This window comes from Suricata suricatta, chromosome 13, assembly GCF_006229205.1.
Source record: "Suricata suricatta isolate VVHF042 chromosome 13, meerkat_22Aug2017_6uvM2_HiC, whole genome shotgun sequence".
Taxonomy (NCBI): domain Eukaryota; kingdom Metazoa; phylum Chordata; class Mammalia; order Carnivora; family Herpestidae; genus Suricata; species Suricata suricatta.
The window spans coordinates 27867262-27892904 of record NC_043712.1 but is presented as its reverse complement, the minus strand read 5'-3'; the positions used below and the strand labels follow the sequence as shown (position 1 = coordinate 27892904).

Genomic DNA, 25643 nt, shown 5'->3' with positions numbered 1-25643 from the left:
TAAGCAATTTTCATTTTAGTAAATACTTTCAGTGGGCGTAGGTATGTATAAGTCTTACAACTATTCAGAAGTGCTCATCCAGCAAGTGTATTTGCATGTTTTCATCCATTTGACTTAAATATATAAGTGAATTCTTAATTAAATAAGTGTAAAGGGTAATAATGTCCATTTTCATCCCCAAATATTTACTTCACAACTTAGTAAAACCCATTTTAGGGTTTGTTGGAAAATTAAAATTCTTTACTCACAAAGTGATGGAAACATAACTGAAAATAAATGTATATTAAAATTGAATAGACCAGAGGAGGGAACACCTCTTTGCCCACCACCTACTGCCAGCCCCACACAATTTCTCCTTGGGGATCAGCACAGCTCTCGACAGCGAGTCCTAACGTCCCTCCCACGAGAAATAGGAGATGAAAAAGCCCGCCAGGGACGGAGTCGCAAGGGGCGGAGCCAGAATGCGCCCCACAGTGCCCCGAAGTTAGGAGCGCCTGGCACCGACAAGGCACAACTTCCATTTTTGACAAATCCAAGCCAAATCAGGTAAATGCTGAGCCTTCTGAAATATATTGGTCACACCGGCAAGAAGCCTTTCCGCTTCCCTGCCTCCAGGGCTCTGAGAAAGCAGCTGTCCGCACAAGCTAGTCCCCGCAAAACCCGCGAGATTCTGGGCGGAGCGGGGCCTCCGGGACCTCCCAAGGCCAGACGGGACCTGATGTGGGGCGGGGTCGGCGAAGCGCAAGGCCCTGAGTCTGCGGTATGGGGCGGCCCGAGGAGTGCCGGACGCCGAACACAATATATGCCACTTTCTGCTTTAGTCCTCAGGCCCCAGCTCTTGCACCCCTCGAGTTGCTACTGTCGTGGCCCTCTTTCCTATGCCCCTGTCACTTTGAAGGTTCGATTGGAGGGAAAAATGGAACCTCTAAATCAGGCATCTCTTAGGCACCAGCCAATGAAACAGGCCGTGGAGGTGGGGTCTTTTGCTCGCGCCGAAATTCAAAGGCATAAATATTTCCGGTCTGGGTGTAGATCGCGGGGAGAGTGTTGTAGCCGCTATGTTGGAATTCGCTTGGTAGGGCCCAAGGTCGGGCAAAAGTGGATCCGCTGTCTATTCTTGTGACCAGCAGTAGCTTCTGGGGAGCTTTAAGCCCCGAGGGCCTGGCGCAGCGGTGAGGCCGGTGGGTGAGCCGGGGCGGTTCGGCCTAGTCTGGCATTCCGAGCTGGGGAAGACGATAGGGTTTTTGTGTGTGTGTTTGCGCGGAGGAAGGGATTAATAAGACTCCACCTCAAACTAAAATTAGTCCTAATAGGTTCCTGGCAGAATGGCTACTTCCTCTCCAGCCTTGGAGTGGTGCAAAAAAGTGTTGCTATAAAGGCCCGGTGGGGCGAGGGAAGAGGCTGAGTGAAAACAGAACCTCGAGGATACATGGGATTCATCCTTTTAGTAAATATTGACTGACACACTCCTTTCCCCGCGCCCTCGAGTCAGGCACTATTAGGGTATACAGCGCGGACGTAGGCGATCATTTTACAGGAACTTTCATTATGATAGTTTGGCTAGACGAATACGTAAATACTGTTTAGCAGCATCTTTTAAAGAAAATTTTTTAAATGTTTATTTTTGAAAGAGACAGAGTGCGAGCCGGAGAGGGGCATAGAGGGAGATAGAATCCGAAGCAGGCTCCACGCTCTGAGCTGTCAGCACAGAGCCCCATGCGTGGCTGGAATCCACGAACCTGACTGAGATCAGGATACTTAACGAGCCACCCAGGCGCCCCTTTTTAGCGTCATCTTTAAGTACAATGAAGGAAAAGAAGAGAGTACGGGACAGGTGCGTTTTTATATAGATGACATTTAAGCAAAATCTTGAATGTAGTAAAGGAGAGTGAGTCATGTCAGTATCAGGGAGAAGGACATTATGGGCAAAGGGAATAAGATATGAAATAATCAGTTTCTGTTAAAAGTGGTAAAGATGGAAAATAAGCCTGAAAAATTAAGTCGTTGACTTCTAGGTTGAAATAATGGTTAATTAACCTTCTAATTAAGTTGTAAGAAGTGTCTTTATATCAGAGGAAAGAACTCAGCATGGGGCCCCCTTTTTTTTTTCCTCTTGAGCCATTAAGTCATTTTTATGTTTTAGTCTTTTGTACATACAATTTGATTTCAGATTGCTGTTCCACTTACTGTATTTCTATTTTGTACAGAACTGCTTTGTGGCCTGTTTGATTCCTAGCAGAAGTTTACTTGTCCAAGTCAGTAGAGAAGATGCATATTAAGTCAATCATTCTTGAGGGATTTAAGTCCTATGCTCAGAGAACTGAAGTCAATGGTTTTGACCCCCTCTTCAATGCTATCACCGGTTTAAATGGTAGTGGAAAATCCAACATACTGGACTCCATCTGCTTTTTGCTGGGCATTTCCAACCTGTCTCAGGTAAACTTTCTGATAAATGTGAATTAGAAGTTTGGGGAACCTCAAGAGAATCCTCATTGAACTTGGAGACTGTTGCCAGTATTCTCTTCATTTACATTTTTAAGTTTATGTGAATTTCTTTTTTTCTTTTTTTCATTTCTGTTGGGTTTTTATTGGACTGAATTTACCATTCTTTGTTTAAAATTAGAATAAAGCTTGAGTTTTTTTTATAATTCAGGACACTTTTTTAAATGAAGTATAGTTGGCATTATCTAAGGCACTTCTAAAAGCTTTGTCTGCATTCACTGTAGGAGGGGGCTCAGTAAAGTTTTTTGTAAGAATCAAATAACTTGTCTTATAATGTCAAACAGCTTACAAGTACTTTAGGACTGTTCTGTACCAAGTTCTGAAATAATCATACAGAAACATTCAATATGTTTCCATACAGAGTTTAAGTACAGTGAATATACTTCACTGCAGTCCTTCAGGGGTAGATATTATTACTCAGTTTTTTAGATGAGAAAATAAACTTACCGTTGCCTGAGGTTCATCTCCTTAAGATGTTGGAGCAGCGCTCAAACTCAGGCATTTGGCAGTCTTATTCCAGAAGCTATGTTACTACCCAGTCGCCATGCATTATAATGCCTTTTCAAGCATCTAATGGGATTGGATAAATAGTGAAATCCTTAGACGCTGTCTTCCTAAATCTTTCAAATGAACTTCAACTAAGAAATGAATAGAAAACAATTCAGTGCAGGGTGAACAGTTTTGTGGGGAAAGGTACTGGTTTTAGATGGTTTCCCGTGTTCCTTGCTTTCGTGGCTTGGCTGGCTACTTAGTGGGTACTACGGCAGTGGTTTTCCAGCAGCAAGAAACCCAGTTTTAGTGCCATTTTGTGCAACATGGGGTTTTGTAATTGACAAACTCTTCTTTTGTTTTTAGGTTCGGGCTTCTAATTTACAAGATTTAGTTTACAAAAACGGGCAGGCGGGGATTACCAAAGCCTCCGTGTCAATCACATTTGATAATTCTGACAAAAAGCAAAGTCCTTTAGGATTTGAGGTTCATGACGAAATTACAGTAACGAGGCAGGTGAGTGACGACTAAGTATTTGGATATCTAAGAACGTCTTCGTTTTTTGGCAATAAGACTTTGCCGAAGAGAGAAAGTTTATGAGCAAAATTGATCAGAAACTGACTAGATTTCTTAAGAATGTCTTCCTTATGTTAAAAATTTGATCATGCAAATTCCACCATTTACCAGGAGGATTGAAAGAGATCAAAAAAAGCCATCAATCAGGATGAGCTTTAAACCCTGAACCATCCCTGAATCTTCTCTGTACTGGGATACCTATAGCACTTGGGATCTTGGGATCTTCTCAGGTAACCTGTTCTGTTACTGGAGAAGTCTAATTACAAAGTTATTCCTATAAAATGACCTGAAGTGCTGTCATCAAATTTTACACATTAAATCTGATTCTTTGGGAGCATCAAAAAGCAAATCTAATGTATTCCATATTTTAATATTTAGATGTTTAAATCTTTAATATTTAAGCTAAATCTCTCTAGGTCTTTTCATTGATAATTGGTTCTGTTTCCTTCTCTGAATACAAATTTGCTCTAGTTTTTTATGCCTTTTTTAAATTATTTTTAATACATGGTACTTCAAATTGCATGTACCAGAATTGGTCTCCTTAGGACAGGATTAAGCTGAAATGACACTTCTTTCATTTTACATACTCTTCAATTTTCCCCAGTATATTTTTGGAGAGTTCATAATACATTATGAATTCATACCCACTTTACTGAAAAAACCTCTAATTTTTAAAATATGTGTTATGATCTGTGTTACTGACATTTCTGTATGTAAGCAGGTTTTTGCAACCAAAGCAAGGACCATACATTGTCCCTTTTTCTTACTATAGTAGTATATTGTTTTTACTTTGTCAGTTTTATTTTTAAAAATTCTCTTAAGTTCTGTTGACTGTCCATCTTAGCATTATGTAACTTATAGATTCCCTTTTCTATTATAATAAAAACCTCTAGAAAACAAATAAGACATTGACTAGTTTAAGACAAAATTCTGTGTCGTTAAGCATCCATCAAATACTCACCTTTTAGGAATTTTTAATAAGTCTCCTACTAATCTCCCTAAAATCCCTGTCATCGTACAGCCCGTATGCCTGTATTTTCACCAAAATTTTGTTGGAAAGACGTTGTTAAAATACTTATGTATATACTAGGTTTTTTGTTCCAAATATAGTAGTATATGATTTATCAGCTTAATACTTCTGTCAAGAAAAGAAATGAATTAACACTCACTCAGTATTTTATTAAGTGTTTGGTATGTGCTGGCAATCTGGAAGGCCCTGGGAAATACATATAGAAAGAAGGACCTCAAAATAGGATGAGTGAGATGATTATACCCAATGAGTGACATGTAGGTGCTTTAGTAGAGTGTGAACACGCTGGTGGCTGGTTGGGATAAGTTGTTCTTTGAAACTCCATAATTACTCTTTTCTCTCAAGTATTCACAAGTCATGTCTTTATTTACCCCTTTTAGAATCTTGTCAAGGATAAGACTATCACACTGCTATCAAACTACTTTAGTTTTTAGTATCTTCTGTTCTCTGGAAGTTAAAAAGTGGAGGAAGGAGGGGTTAACCTGTAAGCGTGGGAAAATGCCAAAGAGTGATTAGGGATAGAATATATTTTATACAAAGTAGGAAACACAAAGTCAAAAGTGACCTTAGAGATCTAGTCCAGTGCATGAGAGGTTAGGAGGCTTGTGCTTGCAGTGAACTTGGATTAGAAGAAACCAATTGTCCCTACTCTATTCTTTTTGACCATGTCACACTGCCTCCATTATTTATTCAGGATTGGTTTTATTTATCATTAGACAGAACAAACAAGTGAAATATATTTGGAAATGTATCATCTTGCTTCAGGATATATCTGTTCATTTATATCTTTTAAAATATTTCCCTTTTAGGTGGTTATTGGTGGTAGAAATAAATATTTAATCAATGGAGTAAATGCAAACAATACCAGAGTACAAGATCTCTTCTGTTCTGTTGGCCTTAACGTTAACAACCCTCACTTTCTCATCATGCAGGTATTTTGTTTGTGGCCTTTATATAAGCTTTAACACTATTTTTTAAGTTATTATAATACGGGAATTGCTTCTTTTGAGTTTTCCATTTTTTATGCTCCATTGCACTGGTGTTTGGGCACCTGTTATGGGTTGATTTAGTTATATGTACTGATGTGTTCTAACATACACATTTGAAGTTTGAAGACTGTCTAGAAATAATTTTCCTTGACTTATTTTGTTATAAGAATACATGCTTACTATAAAATTTTTTAAAAAGATATTGTCATTGTCATATTTCTTTTAAAGTGTTGGACTCAAGGATTTTATTTTCATATATATCTTAAGTTTTAAGTAATTTTCTTACTTAGAGGCTTATACAAATGAAACTTAAGTGCTAATATTATCTTGTCCTTACTTTACCTTACTTGACCCATCCACCTGCCCTCTTAGAATGTCACTGCAAGGTCAATGGCAGGATCTTGACGGGACCAAAATAACATTATTTTTCAGTATATCACAGCCTCAAAGCTGGAAATTTACTTCAAGCGAATCTAAATCCTAAGTAATATGATGCTCTGAGAGTTGGGTAGTGGGAGTCTGTTTTGATTTGGTTTGGTTCTGATATTCTGGCATTGAAATAAAACGTTTTACTATTCTATTTGAGGCCCAGAAATATGCAGTCTATTTCTAGAAATCATCTTGGAGTGCAGCAACTTTAAAAAATATATATATATATATCAAGAGATGTCCAACAATTATGCTAACTTGTATATATTTAATGTATTTATATACTTATTGGAGACTTCTATATCATTAATATTGTTTCAGAAATATGGTTTGAGTTGACTTTGTATTTTTAATAACTGTATATTACTGGTAAGTGAAAATGAATAGCACAATTCTAGAAGAAGCATCTTTTTATGTAGGTAAGAGAAAGAAATCCCAAAAGATTGTTATATTAGGATGTAACAACTTCAGTGCAGGTAAATATGTATGCCTCTAGGTGACTGTAATTTGTTATTATTATACTAATTGCCATTTTATTTTTTAGGGCCGAATTACAAAAGTGTTGAACATGAAACCTCCAGAGGTAAAGATATTATTTATAGACAATAAAAGTAATAATTGTGGATAGTGTTTTAATCTTCTAAATCAGTTTTTAAACATAATTTCTTCCATTCTTAAAATTCTTACGAGCATTATTAAGAGTGACTAGTAAAGTTGTTTTTGTTTTTTATTATTTGGACCCCTACTTTTTTAAAGCTATATGATATAACCTTTCTGAGCTTTAGTTTCCTCATCCATAAATTAGAGTCAAGAATCCTTATTTCAGGTATTTTCTGAGGATTAAATGAAAATGGAGTATAAGTGACATATTTGTTTAATGGCCTAAGTGACATATTTGTGTCCGGTGTGCAACATAGTGATTCAATATATATGGACATTGCAAAGTGATCCTTGTTAACGTCCATCACCACATAGTTTCAATTTTCTTTTTTTTTTTTTTTTGATAACTTTTAAGGTTTACTTTCTTAGCTCTTAGCAACTTTCAAATCTATAATACAGTATTATTAGCTGTAGTCACCATCCTGTACCTTATATCCCCAGGACTTTTATAGCTAGAAAGTTGTACCTTTGATCACCTGTACCCATTTTGCCCACCCATTAACCCCCACTTCTGGCCAACCCTAATATGTTCTCTATGAGCCCGATATTTTTTTTTTAAACTCTACATACAAGTAAGATTATACAGTATTTCTCTTTTCTGACTTACTTCACTTAGCATAAAACCCTCCAGTTCCATCCACATTTACAAATGGCAAGATTGCATTTTTTTTAAATAGTTGATTAGTAGTCCATTGTGTATATATACAAATTTTCTTTATTCATTCATCCTGACGCTTAGATTGTTTCCATGTCTTGGTATTGTAATGCTGCAGGGAACATCGGGCTGCAGATAAATTTTTTCAAGTTTGTCTTTGTTTGTTTGGATAAATACCCAGAAATGTAATTGCTAGAGCATTTGATAGTTCTTTTTTTAATTTTATAAGGAACCTTCATAGTTTTCCATGATGGCCGCACCAATTTACATTCTTATCAACAGGACACAAGGTTTCCCTTTTCTCCACATTATCACCAGCACTTGTTATTTCTTGTCTTTGTGGTAAAAGTCATTCTATCAGAAGTGGTATCTCATGGTTTTAATTTGCATTTCCCAGATGATTAGTGATGTTGAGTACCTTTTATATACCTTGCATCTGTATATCTTTTGTGAGAAAAATGTCCACATCCTCTGCCCATTTTTTAATCAGGTTTTTTTTTTTTCGGTTGAGTTGCATCTGTAGTTCTTTATGTATTTGGATATTAACTCCTTAGCAGATTCATGATTTCTAACTACTTTTCTCCTATTCCTTAGGTTGCCTTTTCGTTTTGTTTATGGTTTCCTTTGCTGTGCAGGAGTTTTAAGCTTGATACAGTCTCACTTGTTTATTTTTGCCTTTGTTGCCTTTGCTTTTGGTGTCAAATCCAAAAAAATCCTCACCATGACTAGAGTCAAGGAGCTTAACCTCTTGTGTTTTCTTCTCAGAGTTTTATCACCCAGTATTAAAAGAAATTTTGACTGTATCAAACAGCCTTTTTCAACCAGTGTTCATGCCAGACTTAAACCCTGCAGAACAAGATTTGAGTGAAATTAATTCATTGCATTCAGTGGATTGCTTAGGGTACTAAGACTTAGGTTTTTTTCTTGGAGCCCCCTTGAAAAGACGTGATATAAAAGAATGAATGTTTTCAATAAGAACAAAAGCTCTTTAGTTACTATTTTCTATTGAGAAGAACTAAGGAGAAAACTGGTAATTGATAATAGCAGTCTGATTTGAACGTAGGTTATGCATATTTTCTTTAGACAAAGTCATTAGGGAAACTTATAACTCAAAACCTACCAAATACATAGAAATCAGAATAGTTATGAGAGAAATAATCCTCTTGAGATAAGGATTGATGGTATATAGAGGCTTCTGAAAAAGGAGTGCTGGTAAAATTGTTTTACTTAGAAAATTGTAATTGATAAGTACTTGCCTTCTTCAGAGTGCTTTTCACATGAATTATTTTGTGTAATTCTCAACAGTGTTGAGATGCTGTCCATGAAGAAACGTGCCACAGTTGGGATGCACGTGCTATGCACATGTCATCTTATCTTTCATTCTGTTGGCACAAAATGGCTGAAGTCTCTTGGAACAATTTTAAGTAGAAACTTCTAAAATGAAAACTGAATGTTGGTAGGCTTTACCTCTTTTTAGACTTATGTTTGAAGGCAAATAGAGAGGAATTAATTATTTAATTTAATTTTTTTATTTTAAAATTTTTATTTTTAAATAATCTTCATACTCCATATGGGGCTCAAACTCAACAATTCCAAGAGTTGCATGTTCTGCCTGCTGAGCCAGCCAGATACCACTGGCTTCAATTTTAAAAGAGATTTATTTAACTCTGCTGCAGTGTAGAATGAAGTTCAATTTTAGAATTGGAGTAACGGTCAGAAATATTTCTGGAATGTTAGGGCTGTGGGTGATACATGCATTTTTATGTACTTTTGGGCCATTATTTTGGCAAGAATGCCAGATGCCTTAGTAAGGTTAAGACCTTAAAGAATATACTTAACGTAAACTCCAGTGAGATTCTTCATCTTGTATTCTTGAAACATGAATATAATTGTCTTTCCAGATTTTATCCATGATAGAAGAAGCAGCTGGAACCAGGATGTATGAATACAAAAAAATAGCTGCCCAGAAAACTATAGAAAAAAAAGAGGCTAAGCTGAAAGAAATTAAGACGGTAATTAAATTTATATAAACTATTTTTAGAGAAGAGAGCAATTTTTCATTTAGAGTTTCCCTGCTGTAAAGAGGAATTTTCCCTACCCCAGTTTTCCTTAAATTTCCATGCTACGTTTCCTTTCAAAAATTTTAATGGTACTTTACATACTGAAAAATTTGTTCCTTTGTTTTCCAGATACTTGAAGAAGAGATTACTCCAACCATTCAAAAATTGAAAGAGGTATGTGCTGTGTATGTGAAAACAGCCAGCTAGAATGTCTCTGAAACGTGGTGACCGTTTTTCAGTGTATTCAAGATCATACACTTAGAGATGAATTGAACACCATTTCTCAGGAATTTTTCTGTGGGATGAGATAAGGAGTTAGAGTTGGTTCTTGTTAATCAGACTTCTGCTTGTAGAGGACATGTACTTCATATCTACTAATCATATTGATTTTGAAGATTGCTCTTCATAATCTCAGAAAATGATATCCCAGATTATAATACTTTGTTGAAGAGAAGTTTAAATTTTCCTGGAGAGGTAGAGTTGAGCAGAACAATATTTCTTGAGGACATGGCCCTCCTAGCAATCCAGTTGTAAGAGTGAGTAATTTCTAGAATAATAGGGGCTACCACTGTAATTACTGCTGTCAAGATCACTGGTAAATAAAAAGTACTGAAACAAATGTCCAGGTCTTTTCTATCATCTTTGTAGCTTCTGACAGTATTTCAGTGAAAAAAAATGCATTTACAGGACATTGGTTTTAAAGTTATACATTTAGGATTTCATTAAGTGCTCATTAAAACATGATACTTCTGAGAGTTGTTTTCTGAACCCATATAGTAACGTGGATGCTATTGGAAAATCTGAAAAGTTGTGGTTAGAATTTTAATATTATTCTGTCTGCCCTAGCGGGTCCTTATCAGAAACAAGGTTAGTAGTGTGTGGGCAAATGTTTATAAATAGTTACATGATTGAATGTTGGGTAGACATCTTGGTAAGTACTATTTCAGAATACATGTAATAATGTATCATTGGTGGTTGTGTAGTTTATTTGTAGACTACTTACTGCTCCCAGTCTAAGGAACCTCATGTCCACCTTTCTTTGTTAATCCCAACTGCCTAATTAAAATATTAGAAGAAACAACCACATAGGATTCACAGGAGATGGTATAATGCTATCTGAAAAGCCAGAAGGCTAATGTTAAAGTTTCTATAATCCATGATCAGTAATCTAAGACAAAATCTATTATGTGATGGGAAATTTTATACATGTTGCTGTAGTTTGCGTCTTTCTAAATTTGTTTCAAAATATGAAGTTTAAGTTGTACTTTATTGGTGATTTCTCTTCCAGGAAAGATCTTCCTACTTGGAGTACCAAAAAGTAATGAGGGAAATAGAACATTTGAGCCGTTTATATATTGCTTATCAGTTTTTGCTGGCCGAAGATACAAAAGAACGCTCAGCTGAGGAGTTAAAAGAAATGCAAGATAAAGTTGTAAAGCTTCAAGAAAAATTGTCTGAGAATGATAAAAAAATAAAAGCACTTAGTCATGAAATAGAAGAATTGGAAAAAAGAAAAGATAAGGTGAGACATATATGTAAGAATAAACAATATACTGTGAAAAAATTGCGGTAACTAAGATTTACTGGCATTGTCTTCCTTATTGATTTGTTAACCTTAACATGTGGTAATAACAAAGCTTATAAAAAGTAAATCTTACAGAAGTCCTACAAGAAAATGATGACATGAACAAATTGCAAGTATGCTTATTGGATTGGGTGCATTTGATTATAGGAAATTGGAGGTATACTCCGGTCTTTAGAAGATGCTCTTGCAGAAGCTCAGCGAGTTAATACGAAATCTCAAAGTGCCTTTGATCTCAAGAAGAAAAATCTGGCAAGTGAAGAGAACAAACGCAAAGAGCTAGAAAAAAATATGATTGAGGTAAGTAAATAAGCTATATTTAATTTCACTAGGATACATTTGTCCATTTTATTAATATTTATTGAGTGTGTGCTGTGGAACAAGTGTGGTTGTTTGGGCTGGGGATATGCCAGTGGACAAAATGACATGGACGGACGAAAAGCCTTTGGGTCTTCATTCTAATGAGAACAATGATGATAAAATAGTGAAATCTACAGTGTGTTATGCAGTGATAACAGATTTGGAGGAAAAGGGGAGAGTTTTAGGAAAACAAGGGAGAGGGGTACGGTGTGGGATTTTAAATTGTGTAACTACTAAAGGTCTCATTGAGAGGGTGATATTTCATTAATAAGACCGTAAAAACCATGTAAATAAATTGGCTGTTAGAGAAGATGTACCAGGCAGAACAGCAGTGACCCCAGGTGCCAAAGGTATTGGAAATACAAGGAGGTCGATCAGTGTAGCTCTTTAGCACTAAGTAGTAGGAATGCAGAAAGGTAAAAGTTGTAGGATGATTTTAAAAGACCTGTGAAGGACTTTTACCTTTATTCTGAGTGACATGGGAAGCCAGTGGAGTTGGCTGAACAGAGGAACATTTTTTATATTTTAATAGTACTTTTCTTGATGAATAGGGAGGGAATCCAGGAAGTAGGTACCAGTCTGGATGATAGCCCTTAGATAAATGCAGTATAAGTGGGTATATTGAGAGAAGTTTTGGGATTTTATGAGTATTGTAAAGGTACGACCAACAAGATAGACCTGGCAGGTTGGTTGTTGAATTGGTTATTGAAAGAAAAGATTGAAGGATACTTCAGATTTTTGTCTTTGACAATTGGAAATATCATTACCATTAGCTTAGGAGAGAATAGGAAGAAGTACAGTGTGAACATACTGGCTTGAGGTGCCTGTTAGACCTCGAAGTAGACCTGTTCATTAGGTAGTTGAATATAGGAATATTGAAGCCAGTCTAGAAATAACAAATGTTGGCATGCCCCAGGGCTAGTGGAGACTTCTTTTATATACACTCCTTTCTTAGCTAATCCCATCCAGCCCTGTAGCCCTAAAATACTGTTTGTGTGATGATGCCTTTCAGATCTATAATTAGCCTTGACTTCTTCCCTGAATTCTAGATTTATTTGTCCTGCTACTTAATTGACATTTTTACACAGATGACTAACAAAAAGTCTAAAACCTAACGTATCCAAAGTAAAACTCTACCTACCGAAACCTCCTTGAGTTACTGAATTTTTCCCTGTGTCAGAAAATGGCACCACTATTAGCTGAATTGTTCAGTCCAGAAATCCTGGAGTCCTCCTACATTCCACCTTTTTTCTCAAACTCCATATCTAATCCATCAGCAAACTCTCTTGACCTTAAAAGAACTTCCTGAATACAGCTACTTTTCATCACGTCCGTCACTGCTAAACTGCAGGCCATCACCGCCTATGAGGGATGCTGTCATGTTGTCCCTATTAGTTGCTCCTGCCACTCTACAGTCTGTTCTTACAGAATCTGAAATAGAAGTTGAATCAGATCACTCGTGCTTAAAATTCACTAATGGTTTCAAAGTCACATGTATAGTTAGGTTTAGTCTTTGCCGTGGCCTACGAGACCCTGGCTCCTTTCCACTTGCTCACTGGGGGCCCAACCACAGTTTCTCAGACACCCAAGCATATTCTGCAGAGCTTGCCTAGTGTGTGTCCCCATAGTGTTAGCATGAACACTCTTTTTATTTCATTTAGGCTTTTGCTCAAAATGTCATTACAAAAAGGCCTTCCTTCATTGGTTTTTTTTTTATTTATTTTTTTTTAGTGTTTATTTTTGAGAGAGAGAGAGAGAGAGAGATAGTGTGAGCAGGGGAGGATCAGAGAGAGAGGGAGACACAGACTCTGAAGACAGTCTCCAGGCTCCGATCTAGCTGTCAGCACAGAGCCTGATGTGGGGCTTGAACCCACAAACCACGAGATCATAACCTGAGCTGAAGCCTGACGTTCAACCGACTGAGCCACCCAGGCGCCCCCTTCATTGTTCTTAAAATAATTCCCATCAGTTTCTGTCCCTTTACCTTTATTTTTTTTTTACCATGTCTGCTTCTCTAGAATATAGTGTCTCTGAGGAATCTGTGTCTTTAATGTCTAGAACAATGCCTGGTACATGGTAAACCTCTACTAAATATTTAATGAATCATGAATTAAACATGTGGGCCAGAATTTCTGGTCACTTTCATGTAAATAATATAGCTGGATTTTTTGGTTTTTTATCCAGTGTTGGTATGATAGTGTTTATGGTGTTAGTGTATATAACTTGAAAGGTGTTAAGTATTAATAATGCTATTTCCACAAGTATTTAATATTTAAATTTTATGGCCTTTAGTAGTTTATAAATATGTTTTCATGTACATGTTCTTCATCCTATAATCTCTACTTTGAAGCTTGGAGTAGGATGGTGATTCAATTTTAGAGCTTTAGAAAGCTTTTTAGTTGCTTTAAATAGTTTGTTTATGCTATGATATTTTCTAGATTAGACCATAACACACAGAATGAAAGTATTTCCAGTGGTATAAGAACACATTTGTCCTAAAAAACAGAGAAGGTGAATTTCAAAAAGAATTAAATATTTAAAGTTGGGATGGTTAAATTACTTTCCTTTTTAACCATGCCCACTTCAAATTGCTATCAAATTTTATGACACAAGGGTATGGGTAGATAAGAAAAAAATGAATGTATTTCCTAAAACATAATACTTTTCACTCTGAAACTCTTCCTAAAGGATTCTAAAACTTTAGCAGCAAAGGAGAAGGAGGTTAAAAAGATAACAGATGGGCTGAATGCCCTTCAGGAAGCAAGTCATACAGATGCGGAAGCTCTGGCTGCGGCACAGCAGCACTTCAACGCCGTTTCCGCTGGACTGTCTAGTAATGAAGATGGCGCAGAAGCAACTCTTGCTGGTCAAATGATGGCCTGTAAAAACGACATAAGTAAAGCTCAGACAGAAGCCAAACAGGTAAATACAGACATTGAGCACTGTGTGATTGCATTTTTTTTTAGAAGCTGCTTCACATTATGCTGTGATCTGATTATTTGCAGCGTTTTAAAGCAATTGCCAATGTCAAAGGATATGTTACTCTGCTTCTCAGTAGCACTCAATACAGTGGAATTCAAACAGCTAACTGCTAAATATGACAGTTTAAGATGCTGTAAAATATTAAATACCCTTATAGGTTAGTTGAAATTGTAAATGCAATAAATGCTGCTTGATTCTATTTGTAGTATTGTATAGAATATTTGAGGTTAATTTTTTTTTCTTAGCTCTTTTTATTGACGACATAAAGTCCAAGTTGTAAGCTTTAACAGGAAAACAAACATCCTTTCCATTTCTGTGGCCACCATACTAGTTCTTACCTTTCGTCCTTGGAAGTATCTCTGGCTCCCACTTACCCACTTGTAGTCTTCAGTTTCCCTATACTGATTTCATAACCTTTGAGGCTTATCAGTAAAGGCTTTCAAATTTGTTTAGATAGTTGTGCATGAATGCAGAAGTTTTCATGACAGAAAAACAGATACATACACATGCATTTTTGTAACAGAGGGCTCAGCTTGACAAATACATATATGTTCATATGTGTGTTTGTATTCATCTTATTCAGCATTTTCTTTTACATATATGCAACTTTTCCACTCAACAATGAAGGTCCCAAAAAATATGTAAGAAATCAATAGTAGAAAAACTTTCAAATCCTCTCAGTTTTTCTGTTAACTTAGCATATATTAGGAAAAAGCCACCATTAATTCAGTGTTAGGGAGAGGAGACTTCAGCCAGATCCAACAGTAGTAGTTCATGCTTTTAAGGAACAGTACTCAATTTATATAAACTAGCATTTGTATATCAGACCCCTAGCATTGAAATTTCTCTTATCAGCTTAGGTTCCCTTTTCTGTATAATTCTCTTACGGCTCAATACAGTTTCTCCACTGTTAACTGAACAACACTCACAAATAATATACAAGTAAAATAACATATACCCAAGTGGAAAGGAAGAGAACCAGAGTTCTGATTACTAGCTTTCTATTGTTTGTAATTTAACTAGCTAATGACAATTACGCTTTCATATAATTTTTAGACTGCTTAATGTCATCTTCTGTAAGTGTTAAAAATATGGACTTAAGTTATTTAATGATGTATATTAAGTATATATTCATTTATACTCTTGAGTAGTTTTATGAGCAGAAAATATTGGGAAATGATTGATTTCTTGAGATACTAATGCAAGTGACTAAACAGTTAACGTTTTCCAGGCTGACGTTTCTTAAGCCAATCTACATCTGTGGCTATTTAATCACTAGCACTCTCTCCCTCACGTAGTCTATTAAATTTTCAATAACAGGCTCAGATGAAGTTGAAGCATGCCCAACAAGAATTAAAGACTAAACAAGCTGAAGTTAAGAAGATGGATAGTGGCTACAGGAAGGATCAAGAAGCTTTAGAAGCTGTGAAGAAACTTAAAGAAAAACTTGAAGCTGAAATGAAAAAGCTAAATTATGAAGGTTTGCATTGAAACACATGATATTAAATCATTAGGAGATAGTGATTGTTGATAAAAATTAAAGGAAATAGCAAGGAGGAGTTGGTTTTTTTTATCCCATTAATGGGTGTTAGTATAAGAAATATTCGTGAATACAGTTAGTCCCTGAACAACACATGTTTGAACTTGCATAGGCCCACTTGAGGCTTTTTGGGGTTTTGTTTGTTTGTTTTTTGATAAATACAATTGAGTACTGTATTTTCCTTATGATTTTCATAACATTTTCTTTTCTCTAGCTAAACTATAAGAATACAATATATAATACGTATTATATACAATATACGTGTTAATGTTCATAGTACCAGTAAGGCTTTTTGTCAGCATTAGGCTATTGGTAATTAAGTTTGAGGATCAAAAGTGAAACACAGATTTAGGGGCACCTGACTCGCTCAGCTGGGAGAGCGTGCAGCTCTCGATTTCAGAGTTGTGAGTTCAAGCTCCATGGTGAGTGTGGAGCCTACAAGTTGACGATGAATTTAGAACTGTGTGGGGAGGAGTTTCAGTGCCTCTGATCTCCAGCCAAACCACCCAGTTGTTCAAGGATCAGCTAAGTACAAAACAGGTCTTTGAGTTTGCTTTGGTGTCTTTTCTTTTTTTTTTTTTTTTTTCAGTGCTATCTTAGTCTCAGTTATAAAACACATGCAACTGTTGTGTTTGTTACTCGGTGCTCATCATGATAAGTGTACTCGTAATCCCCATCACCGACTTCATTTCACCCATCCTCCCACCCACCTCCTAGTCAGTTTTTCACTATAGTCAAGAGTGTTTTTTGGGTTGTCTCTTTTTTTCTTTGTTTCTTGAGTTCTACATGTGAGTAAAATCATATGGTAATTGTCTTTTTCTGACTGGCTTATTTCACTTAGCATCGTAATCTCTGGATCCATCCACATTACAATGACAAGAGTGATTATTTTTTTATGACTAATATTCCATTGTATAGGTATAGCACACCTTTATCCATTCATCTATTGATAGATATGTGGGCTACTTTCATAATTTGACTATTGCAAGTAATGCTCCAATGAATGCAGGATTTTTTCTTTTTTTTTCAAATTAGTGTTTTCGTTTTCTTTGGGTAAAAACCCAGTAGTAGAGTTACTGGGTTTTATTATTTCCTTTCTCTGGAATATATGGTAATTCTATTTGTAATTCTCTGAGGAACCTCCAGACTTTTCCATACTGTCAGCACCACTTTGCATGCCCATAAACCGTGCATGGAAGTTCCTTTTTCTACATATCCTTGTCAACACTTGTTTCTTCTGGTTTTGATTTTAGCCATTTTTCACAGATATGAGGTGATAACTCATAGTTTTGACTTGCATTTCCCTGGTGATTAGTGATGTTGAGCATCTTTTCATGTATTTATTGGATATCTATATGTCCTCATTAGGGATATGTCTGTTCATATCTTTTGCCCATTTTTAATTTGATTATTGTCCTTTTTTGGTGTTGAATTGTGTAAGTTCTTTATATGTTTTGGATACTAAGCCTGTACCGGATGTGTCATTTAAAGATATCTTCTCCCATTCTATAGGTTGTTTTTTCAGTTTTATCAATTGTTTCCTTTGCTGCACAGAAGCTTTTTATTTTGATGTACTCCCAAGTATTTTTGCTTGTTTCCCATGCCTCAAGAGACTTATCTAGAAAAAATGTTGCTGTTGCCTATGTCAGAGAAATTACTGCCTGTGCTCTGTTCTAGAACTTTTATGGTTTCAGGTTTCACATTTAGGTCCTTAATCTGAGTTTACTTTTGTATATAGTGTAAGAAAATGTCCAGTTTCATTCTTTTCATATAGCTGTCCAGTTTTCCCTACACCATTTTTTGAAGAGACTGTCTTATACATTATATACACTTTCCTCCATGTTGAAGATGAATTGACCATATAATCATGGGTCTTTCTGGGCTCTCTTCTGTTGATCTGTATATCTGTTTTTGTGCCTGTACGTACTGTTTTGATTCCTTCACCTTTGTAGTGTGTCTTAAAATTTGGGATTGTGATATTCCTAGTTTTGTTCTTCTTTTTCAAGATTGCTTTCACTATTCAGGGTCTTTTGTGGTTCCATACAAATTTTAGGATTGTTTCTCGTAATTCTATTGGTATTCTGATAGGTACTGCATTAAAACTGTAGATTGCTTTGGGGTAGTATGGAGATTTTAATGCTATTTATTCTTCCAATCTATAAAAGCATGGAATATTTTTCCATTTGTCTTCAGTTTCTTTAATCAGTGTTTATAGTTTTAAGAGTACAGGTGTTTTCACTACCTTGGTTAAATTTATTCCTAGGTATTTTATTACTTTTGGTGCAACTGTAAATGGAATTGTTTTCTTAATTTTTTCTTTCTTCTGCTTCATTATTAATATGTGGAAATGCAACAAATTTCTGTGTATTGATTTTTGTATCTTGCAACATTAGTGAATTCTTTAATCTGTTCTATTAGATTTTTGGTGGAGTCTTAGGGTTTTCTATATATGGTATTATGTCATCTGCAAATAGTGAAACTTTTATTTCTTTATTACCAATTTGGATGCTTTTATTTCTTTTTGTTGCCTGATTGCTGTGACTAGGACTTCCAGTACTATGTTGCATAAAAGAGGTGAGAGTGGACGTCCTTGTTTAGTTCCTGATCTTAGAGGAGAAGCTTTGTTTTTTAGTCTGATAACTATGGGTTATTCATATAGGGCCTTTTTATGTTGAGGTATATACCCTCTAAAACCTACTTTGATGAGGGCTTTTATCCTGAATGGATGTTGTATTTTGTGAAAAGCTTTTCCTGCATCTACTGAAATGATCATATGGTTTTTATCCTTTATCTTGTTGATGTGATATATTAAGTTCACTGATGTGTAAATATTTAACATCCTTTATAATTCAGGAATAAATCCCACTTGATTGTGGTGATTTTTTTTAATGTATTATTGGATTCAATTTGCTAAAATTTTGTTGAGAGTATTTGCATCTGTATTCATCAGAGATGCTGGCCTGTAGTTTCTCTGTTTGTTTGTTTTCTTAGTGTTTTTATCCAGTTGTGTAACAAAGCAATGCTGGCCTCTTAGAATGAGATTTGCAAGGGTTTTTTTCTCCTTTTCTATTTTTTGGAATAGTTTGAGAATAGGTATTAACTCTTCTTTAAGAGGAGGTAGAATTTGCTTGTGAAGCCCAGATGGTCCTGGACTTTTTGTTTGTTGGGAGTTTTTTTGATTACTGATTCAATTTTATTGCTGGTAGTCAGTCTGTTCAAACTTTCTATTTCTTTCTGTTTCAGTTTTGGTAGGTTATATGTTTCTAGGAATTTATCCATTTCATCTATGTTGTCCAAGTTTTTGGCATATTGTTCTATATACTATTAAAATTGTATTTGTTATTTCTCCTCTTTCACTTCTTTTTTTAAAAAGTTTTTTGTTTTTCAACCAAATATATATATTTTTTCCTTTTATTTTTTTTTAATTTTTTTTAATAGTTTAATTTCAAATTGGTGTCCATAATACACCCAGTGCTTAAAATATTTTTGAGAGATAGACTGAGTGTGAGTGGGTAAGGTATAGAGAGAGAGGGAGGCACAGAAGCCAAAGCAGTCTCCAGGCTCTGAGCTGTCAGCACAGAGTCCACACAGAGCTCAGACCCACTAACGGTGAGATGATAACCTGTGCCGAAGTTGGATGCTTAACCAACTGAGCCACCCAGGCGCCCCTCTCCTTTTATTTCTGATTTCATTTATTTGAGTTCTCTATTTTCTTGATGAATCTGTGTAAAGGTTTATTAATTTATTGATCTTTTCAGAAAACCAACTCCTGGCTCCTTTTGTCTGTTCTATTCATTTCTGTTTCATTTGCTTCTGCCGTAATCTTTATTATTTCCTTCCTTCTGCGGGTATTGGATTTTGTCTGTTGTTCACAGCTCCTTAAGGTGTAAGGATAGGTCGTTTGAAATGTTTCTTGCTTCTTGAGGTAGGCCTGTATTGCTAAAAAACTTCTCTCTTAGATCTGCTTTTGCTGCTTTCCAAAGATTTTGGAGCATTATGTTTTCATTTCCTTTTGTCTCCATGTATGATCTTGGTTGACCCATTCATTATTTAGTAGCATGTTTTTATCCTTTATTTGTGCTCTTTCTAGACTTATTTTTGTGGTTGATTTTTAGTTTCTTAAGTGTTGCGGTTGGAAAAGTTGCATGGTATGACTTTCATCTGTTTGAATCTGAGACTTTTGAGGCCTACTGTATGATCTCTTCTGAATATATTCCATGTGCACTTATTTGAAAAGAATGTATATACTGCTACTCTAGGATAGACTATTCTGAATGATAATAATTAGATCCATCTGCTCCGGTGTATCCTTCAGAGCCACTGTGTCCTTGTTGACTTTTTGTTCGGATGATAGACCCGTCATATAAGTGGGATGTTAACACCCCTATTACTGTCTTACGATCAGTGAGTTTTCTTTATGTTTATTATTAACTGCTTTATGTATTTGGATGAGTTCTGACCCAGGGCGTATTGGAAAGGGTAGGTCCACAGCAGAAAGTGGGGTGTGGCAGCATTTGGATCAAGGTTTGCACAGGTCTGTTGTGGAAGGGGACCTGGAACTGAGGTCTGACTAGAGAGACAGTTGTATAACGTGGGGTTGAGGCACATTGTTAGCAAGCTAGGTAGAGGGCTGTGCTGGTTCCTGCAAGTGTCTGGGTATCTAGGCTGAGGGACCAGAGGGAGATGGTGCCTGCCAGCTCTTTTGTTCCTAGAGAAGTCTCTTAAGGACCCTTGCCCCTCTAGCACATTCTCTGAGATTAATAAATCTCCCACCATTATACCCAGGCGTTTTTTGAACTGCTGCTGTTACGTTGTACATCTGTGGTGCTGTTAGTTGTGCTGTCTTTTTAAGGGTGCAGAGTCAGTCTCCTCTCACCTTCTTGGTTCTCTTAGAGCTGACCCTGCTGATTTTTAAAGTTCTAGGAGTTAAGCCCTGCTAATCGTAAGAACTTTGAAGTTTTGCCCCTCTGGTTTTCAAAAGCAAATGGTATGGGGATTTGTCTTCCCCTTACGGGTTCCTTATGCTTGGGGTGCCTGGTGTGAGTAAAGGTCTGTTTCTTCTATTTGTGTCCTTGGTGTCCCTCCCTCCCATTGACAGTCCTGCAGTTCTGTTTGGTTCCTTACTCCATCTCTGTCCTTCCTACCCTCTTCCTTGTGCCTCTTCTCCACAGTTAGCTGTGGAGAGTCTGTTCTGCCATTGTTTGGGCTGTTGTGGATTATTTACACTTAGGTGGGTATTATCTAGTAGCATTTGTGGGACATGGTGATGTTAGGAATCTCCTATTCCACAGTCTTCTTATCTCTTTGAAGTTGTGAAAACTGACTGACAGTTTTCTGCTTGAGTCACTGAAGTGCTACTTGAGAATTCCCAAAATGTCATTTGTATATTTTCACATTAGTAGTTATTCGTAGATTGTTTCTTAGAGTGAAAATTCCTGTTATTTGTTGGTAATAAATTGTCTACTCGATCCTTCATATTAAGCATGCTTTTTATTTTATACCAGAAATTTGTATTTTGCTTCTAGGAATGCTTTGGAAATAGAGGTTGCTGATAGTTTCTTTAAAACAGAATATTTGTATTTTTAAAATTTTGTTTCAATTTCCTTGTGATTTGCTATTCAGAAAACAAGGAGGAAGGACTTCTGGAAAAGCGCAGGCAGTTATCTCGTGATATCAGTCGATTGAAAGAAACCTATGAAGCTCTCTTAGCCAGATTCCCCAATATTCAATTTGCCTACAGGTAAGAGATTTAAATCTTAAGTCTTAATGTAGTAATAGCCAAGATATATTTTTATTTAAGCTTGGAAGGCACTCTGAAAATTTCATTTACATCAAGTGTTTTATATGAAAGTATCATAAGCTGCTTTTCCTTAATTGGGATTTTTTTCCCCTAAACATTTATTGAAATGTTAACCAATAAATATTTTCATTTAAGCTGGAAGGCGGTCCAACAGTTTGGTTAACATTAAGATTTTTGTATGAAAAATATTGTAAGCTGCTTTTCCTTAATTGGTATTTTTTTCTTAAATGTTTATTGAAACGTTTCAAACGTTGGCAGGGGGAATTCTTAAGACCAAAATGAGGGAAATTTAATCTGAGTCCAAAGTTTCTGGAAATGTCTACATTAACATTTTACAATTTGTTTTACTACATGGGTTTTTTAATGGAATACTTAAGAGTTACATATGCATTATAGAGAATAGAACATCAACGTCTTTGTTACATTGAAAACAATATGTACTGAAAGATTTCTTTGATTGACTTAAAGCAATAGCTGACTAGTCATCTGGAACATTTAAAAATTTTTTGTTTTTCTTAAAATTGTATATGCTTCCCTTTTAATTTAATGTATTGTCAGAAAGAGTTCTTGACTAGTAAAATATAACTTTATCTGTTTTATTGTTTCAGATTAATTTTTTGTCATCTGTTCTATTTTAGGGATCCAGAGAAGAACTGGAATAGAAATTGTGTGAAAGGACTTGTAGCTTCTCTGATTAGTGTGAAAGATACTTCTGCAACCACAGCTTTAGAATTAGTGGCTGGGGAACGGCTCTACAATGTTGTAGTAGACACAGAGGTAAATTATAATTAAAGAAAATTTACAATTTCTCTTTAGCTGGAAAAATCATGAGCTGCTAGAATGGAATACTTTCTTGATGCTTTAGGTTGCTTATCTTTACAAGTACAGGTACTCAGTTAATGACTTTTATTTTATTACTGATTATATTGTGTTTGATTAACTCTATTCCCAAAGAAGTCACATGCTCATTCTGGAACCCAGAATTCATATTATCAGTCTCAGACTTTTGATTATTCAGGATGGTAAGCACTAAACATTTAATTGTGTATTCCTAAACTTGTACTCTTTCCATCTGATTATTTTCTGTCATTAACATTTTATTTTTTTATTTCAAATGCACAATGTTTTAGGTTACTGGAAAAAAGCTACTTGAAAAGGGGGATTTGAAACGTCGATACACTATAATTCCACTGAATAAGATCTCAGCCAGATGTATTGCTCCAGAAACTCTGAGAGTCGCACAGAATCTTGTAAGTCTTATATGTTTTATCTACATCTTACTTGGTTTATTTAGTTAGAGGACATTGGTGGACATAATCATATGTAGAACCACAAAGTTATATTGTTACCATGCTTTAAACTGTTAAGCTACAAAAAAAAATGAGTTGGTTTTTGTGAAATTAGATGGAAATAGAATAGAAATGGTGGAAGACAAATTCCCTTTTAAATTTCAGTGTTATAAAGTTAAAATGTCTTTAAACCTTAAGTGAGGTCACATGACTATCATTAAACGAATAACTTATCATATGATAACATTTCATTTCAGATTTCTGAGTTGCTAGATTTACAGAACTTATAAATACCAAAATTCTTAGTTTTTTTTCATGTCAGGCACAGTTAAACTGTCCACAGTGACAACTGTTTTGGAAGGTATCCATCAGTCTTGCAGAGGTACTTCTCTATTAATAAAGTATCTCTAGATTGCCTTCCAACCACTGGGCACACAAAGACAGGAACTGGGATACCTAGTCAGCTGCTAAGGTGGACCTAAAGTGGTATTGCTGTTAGTTAAACACCCCCCCCCCCAGAGGGGTACAAGGCAATACATGTGTGATTGTAGTAATAACATGAAGCCTATCCTAATGTTCAGCAGTGATACCATTTTTTTATATTGAGCATCAGTTGAAATGGCAGTTAGGAAATGCATTTCTAATGAAGATACTATCAATGGATACTCAGTGTTCTTGTTGATATTGAGAAGGCTTCAATGAATACTATTTAAAAATACAGTTGTATTGATATGTATATTATTAGGAGACGGAAAATTCATGCAGTGTAATTAAAAGGTGGTGTTCTAGTTAGTGCTTCGTTTACTTTGAAACATCACAAATTTTGGAAGTTCAGCTTTCAGACAAGTCCCAGTGTAAGTAGTAAATTGGGATTACAGGTAATGGCAAAAATACTTATATCCACGTCTCTTAGACAGACTTTTTAATAGTAGCTGCTGTGTCAGGATAGTGCTGAACATTGTTAAACAGAGCTGCCTTCGTTTTGATTTCTCTTGCTACTACTAAGTTCCTTAAAGGATGCTTAGCTATTTTAAAAAGATGCGCAGAAGAAGACATTATAAATAAAGGTTGAGAAGAAGCAGTTGGATCCAAAAAAAAAAACTGAAAAAAATTTTTTTGACTCTTAATTGTTTAGTTGTGTTTTTACTTTGGTAATTGGTAGGTAGCTGCCCTAGCATGTTTAATTTGAATAAAAAAGTATTCACTGGAACAACCAAATTACTAAGAGTTGAAACAAAGCATTTTATATAATTGTGTTGATCCAGCAACTGCTGTATTTTAATTAAGAGAATGTGTTCACAAAGGCCATTTTGAAATTTAGAAACTTGATACTGGCTCCTGCTGAATAGACACTCATAATGCCTGATGCTTTAGCTAAAGATTTTATGTAGCTGTAGAACTTTTAGTGTTTATACTTGAAATTTCCTCTAAAACTTTTGAGTTTCCCATAGCATTTTAGAAAGTTCAAAAGGAATTATAGTACTAAGTAAGTATTTTTAAATTTCTAGATTAGCACTTCTTTTTTATAAAATAATATTTGAAAAGAAAGTAGTATGTCCTGTGATCTCTGTTGCTTTTCCACAGGTGGGCCCGAACAATGTTCATGTGGCTCTTTCCCTTGTTGAATATAAACCAGAACTTCAGAAAGCAATGGAATTTGTCTTTGGAACAACATTTGTTTGTAATAATATGGATAATGCCAAAAAAGTGGCTTTTGATAAAAGGATAATGACTAGAACTGTTACTCTAGGAGGCGATGTATTTGATCCTCATGGGACATTGAGTGGAGGTACGTTTATGTGTTTTGTTTTTCCGCAAAGAATAAAAATAGCTAATGTTTCTTTAATTCACGTTATGCCAGGTGCTATACAATTTGCTTTTTTTTCTACAGTATTTTTTAACATTTATTTATTTTTGAGAGAGAGAAAGACAGAGTGTGAGTGGGGGAGGAAGACACACAGAAAGAGGAAGACACAGAACCTAAAGCAGGCGGCTCCAGGCTCTGAGCTGTCCATACAGAGTCCAATGCAGGACTTGAACTCACAAACCACAATATCATGACTGGAGCTGAAATCAGACAGTCCACGGACTAAGCCATCCAGGCACCCCAGTATACATATTTGCTCTTTTTTCTCATTCCTTACAACTATTCTATAGGGTTTTTCCCCCCAACTTTTCTTTTTCTTTTTTTAGGGAATTAAATGAGAAAAATTCAGTAATTCACTCAATGGTAAATAGTGTTAGAGCTAGTCTTTTAACTCAGAGTTGGATTTCAGAGCTAATGTTGAGACACTACTATGGTTTCTCTGTAAGTTGATTGAGAGTTTATCATATGCCAGGAGCCATGCCATTAATTAATTGAACATTTCAGTAGCTTATCTATGAGATAGTTATAAAAAGTAGAAGTAGAAAACAGTTATTAAGCATACTTGTTTACTAGTGACTTGAAAATTTTCCATGGAAGAACAAAGATCTATGGATTTGTCTTTCTATTTCTTTACTTTTAGGGTTGATTTTAGTTTTCTTGGCTTTATTTACTTTTGGGCTTAAAACTTAAATGATGAACAAAAAGGTAAAAATAAAAAATTAACAAGATACACAAGGTATGAGATAAACAGCAAGAAAGCTTAGAAGATAAGAGTAATACCAAAAAAATACTCAGGACTAAATATATTAAAAGGAAAATCATCATGCTCTATT

At 35.6% G+C, this 25643-nt stretch overlaps 1 protein-coding gene across 3 annotated transcripts in view; it reads left to right on the top strand.

The window, feature by feature from the left end:
* The first annotated feature begins 524 nt into the window (after positions 1-524).
* Positions 525-25643, top strand: part of SMC2 (structural maintenance of chromosomes 2) — a 63840-nt gene continuing 38721 nt past the window's right edge. The window contains exons 1-15 of one of the 3 annotated variants that reach the window (XM_029920717.1): positions 525-546; positions 2208-2436; positions 3358-3507; positions 5407-5529; positions 6560-6598; positions 9232-9342; positions 9520-9564; positions 10679-10912; positions 11123-11272; positions 14021-14254; positions 15635-15794; positions 21477-21594; positions 22293-22431; positions 22785-22904; positions 24528-24732. In XM_029920717.1, coding sequence (XP_029776577.1) covers positions 2269-2436; positions 3358-3507; positions 5407-5529; positions 6560-6598; positions 9232-9342; positions 9520-9564; positions 10679-10912; positions 11123-11272; positions 14021-14254; positions 15635-15794; positions 21477-21594; positions 22293-22431; positions 22785-22904; positions 24528-24732 — 1996 coding nt within the window. In that variant the 5' untranslated portion in view covers positions 525-546; positions 2208-2268. Of the gene's footprint in view, positions 547-1030; positions 1182-2207; positions 2437-3357; positions 3508-5406; positions 5530-6559; positions 6599-9231; positions 9343-9519; positions 9565-10678; positions 10913-11122; positions 11273-14020; positions 14255-15634; positions 15795-21476; positions 21595-22292; positions 22432-22784; positions 22905-24527; positions 24733-25643 lie in introns of those variants that run through there. The other 2 variants (XM_029920715.1, XM_029920716.1) reach the window with 2 other exon arrangements.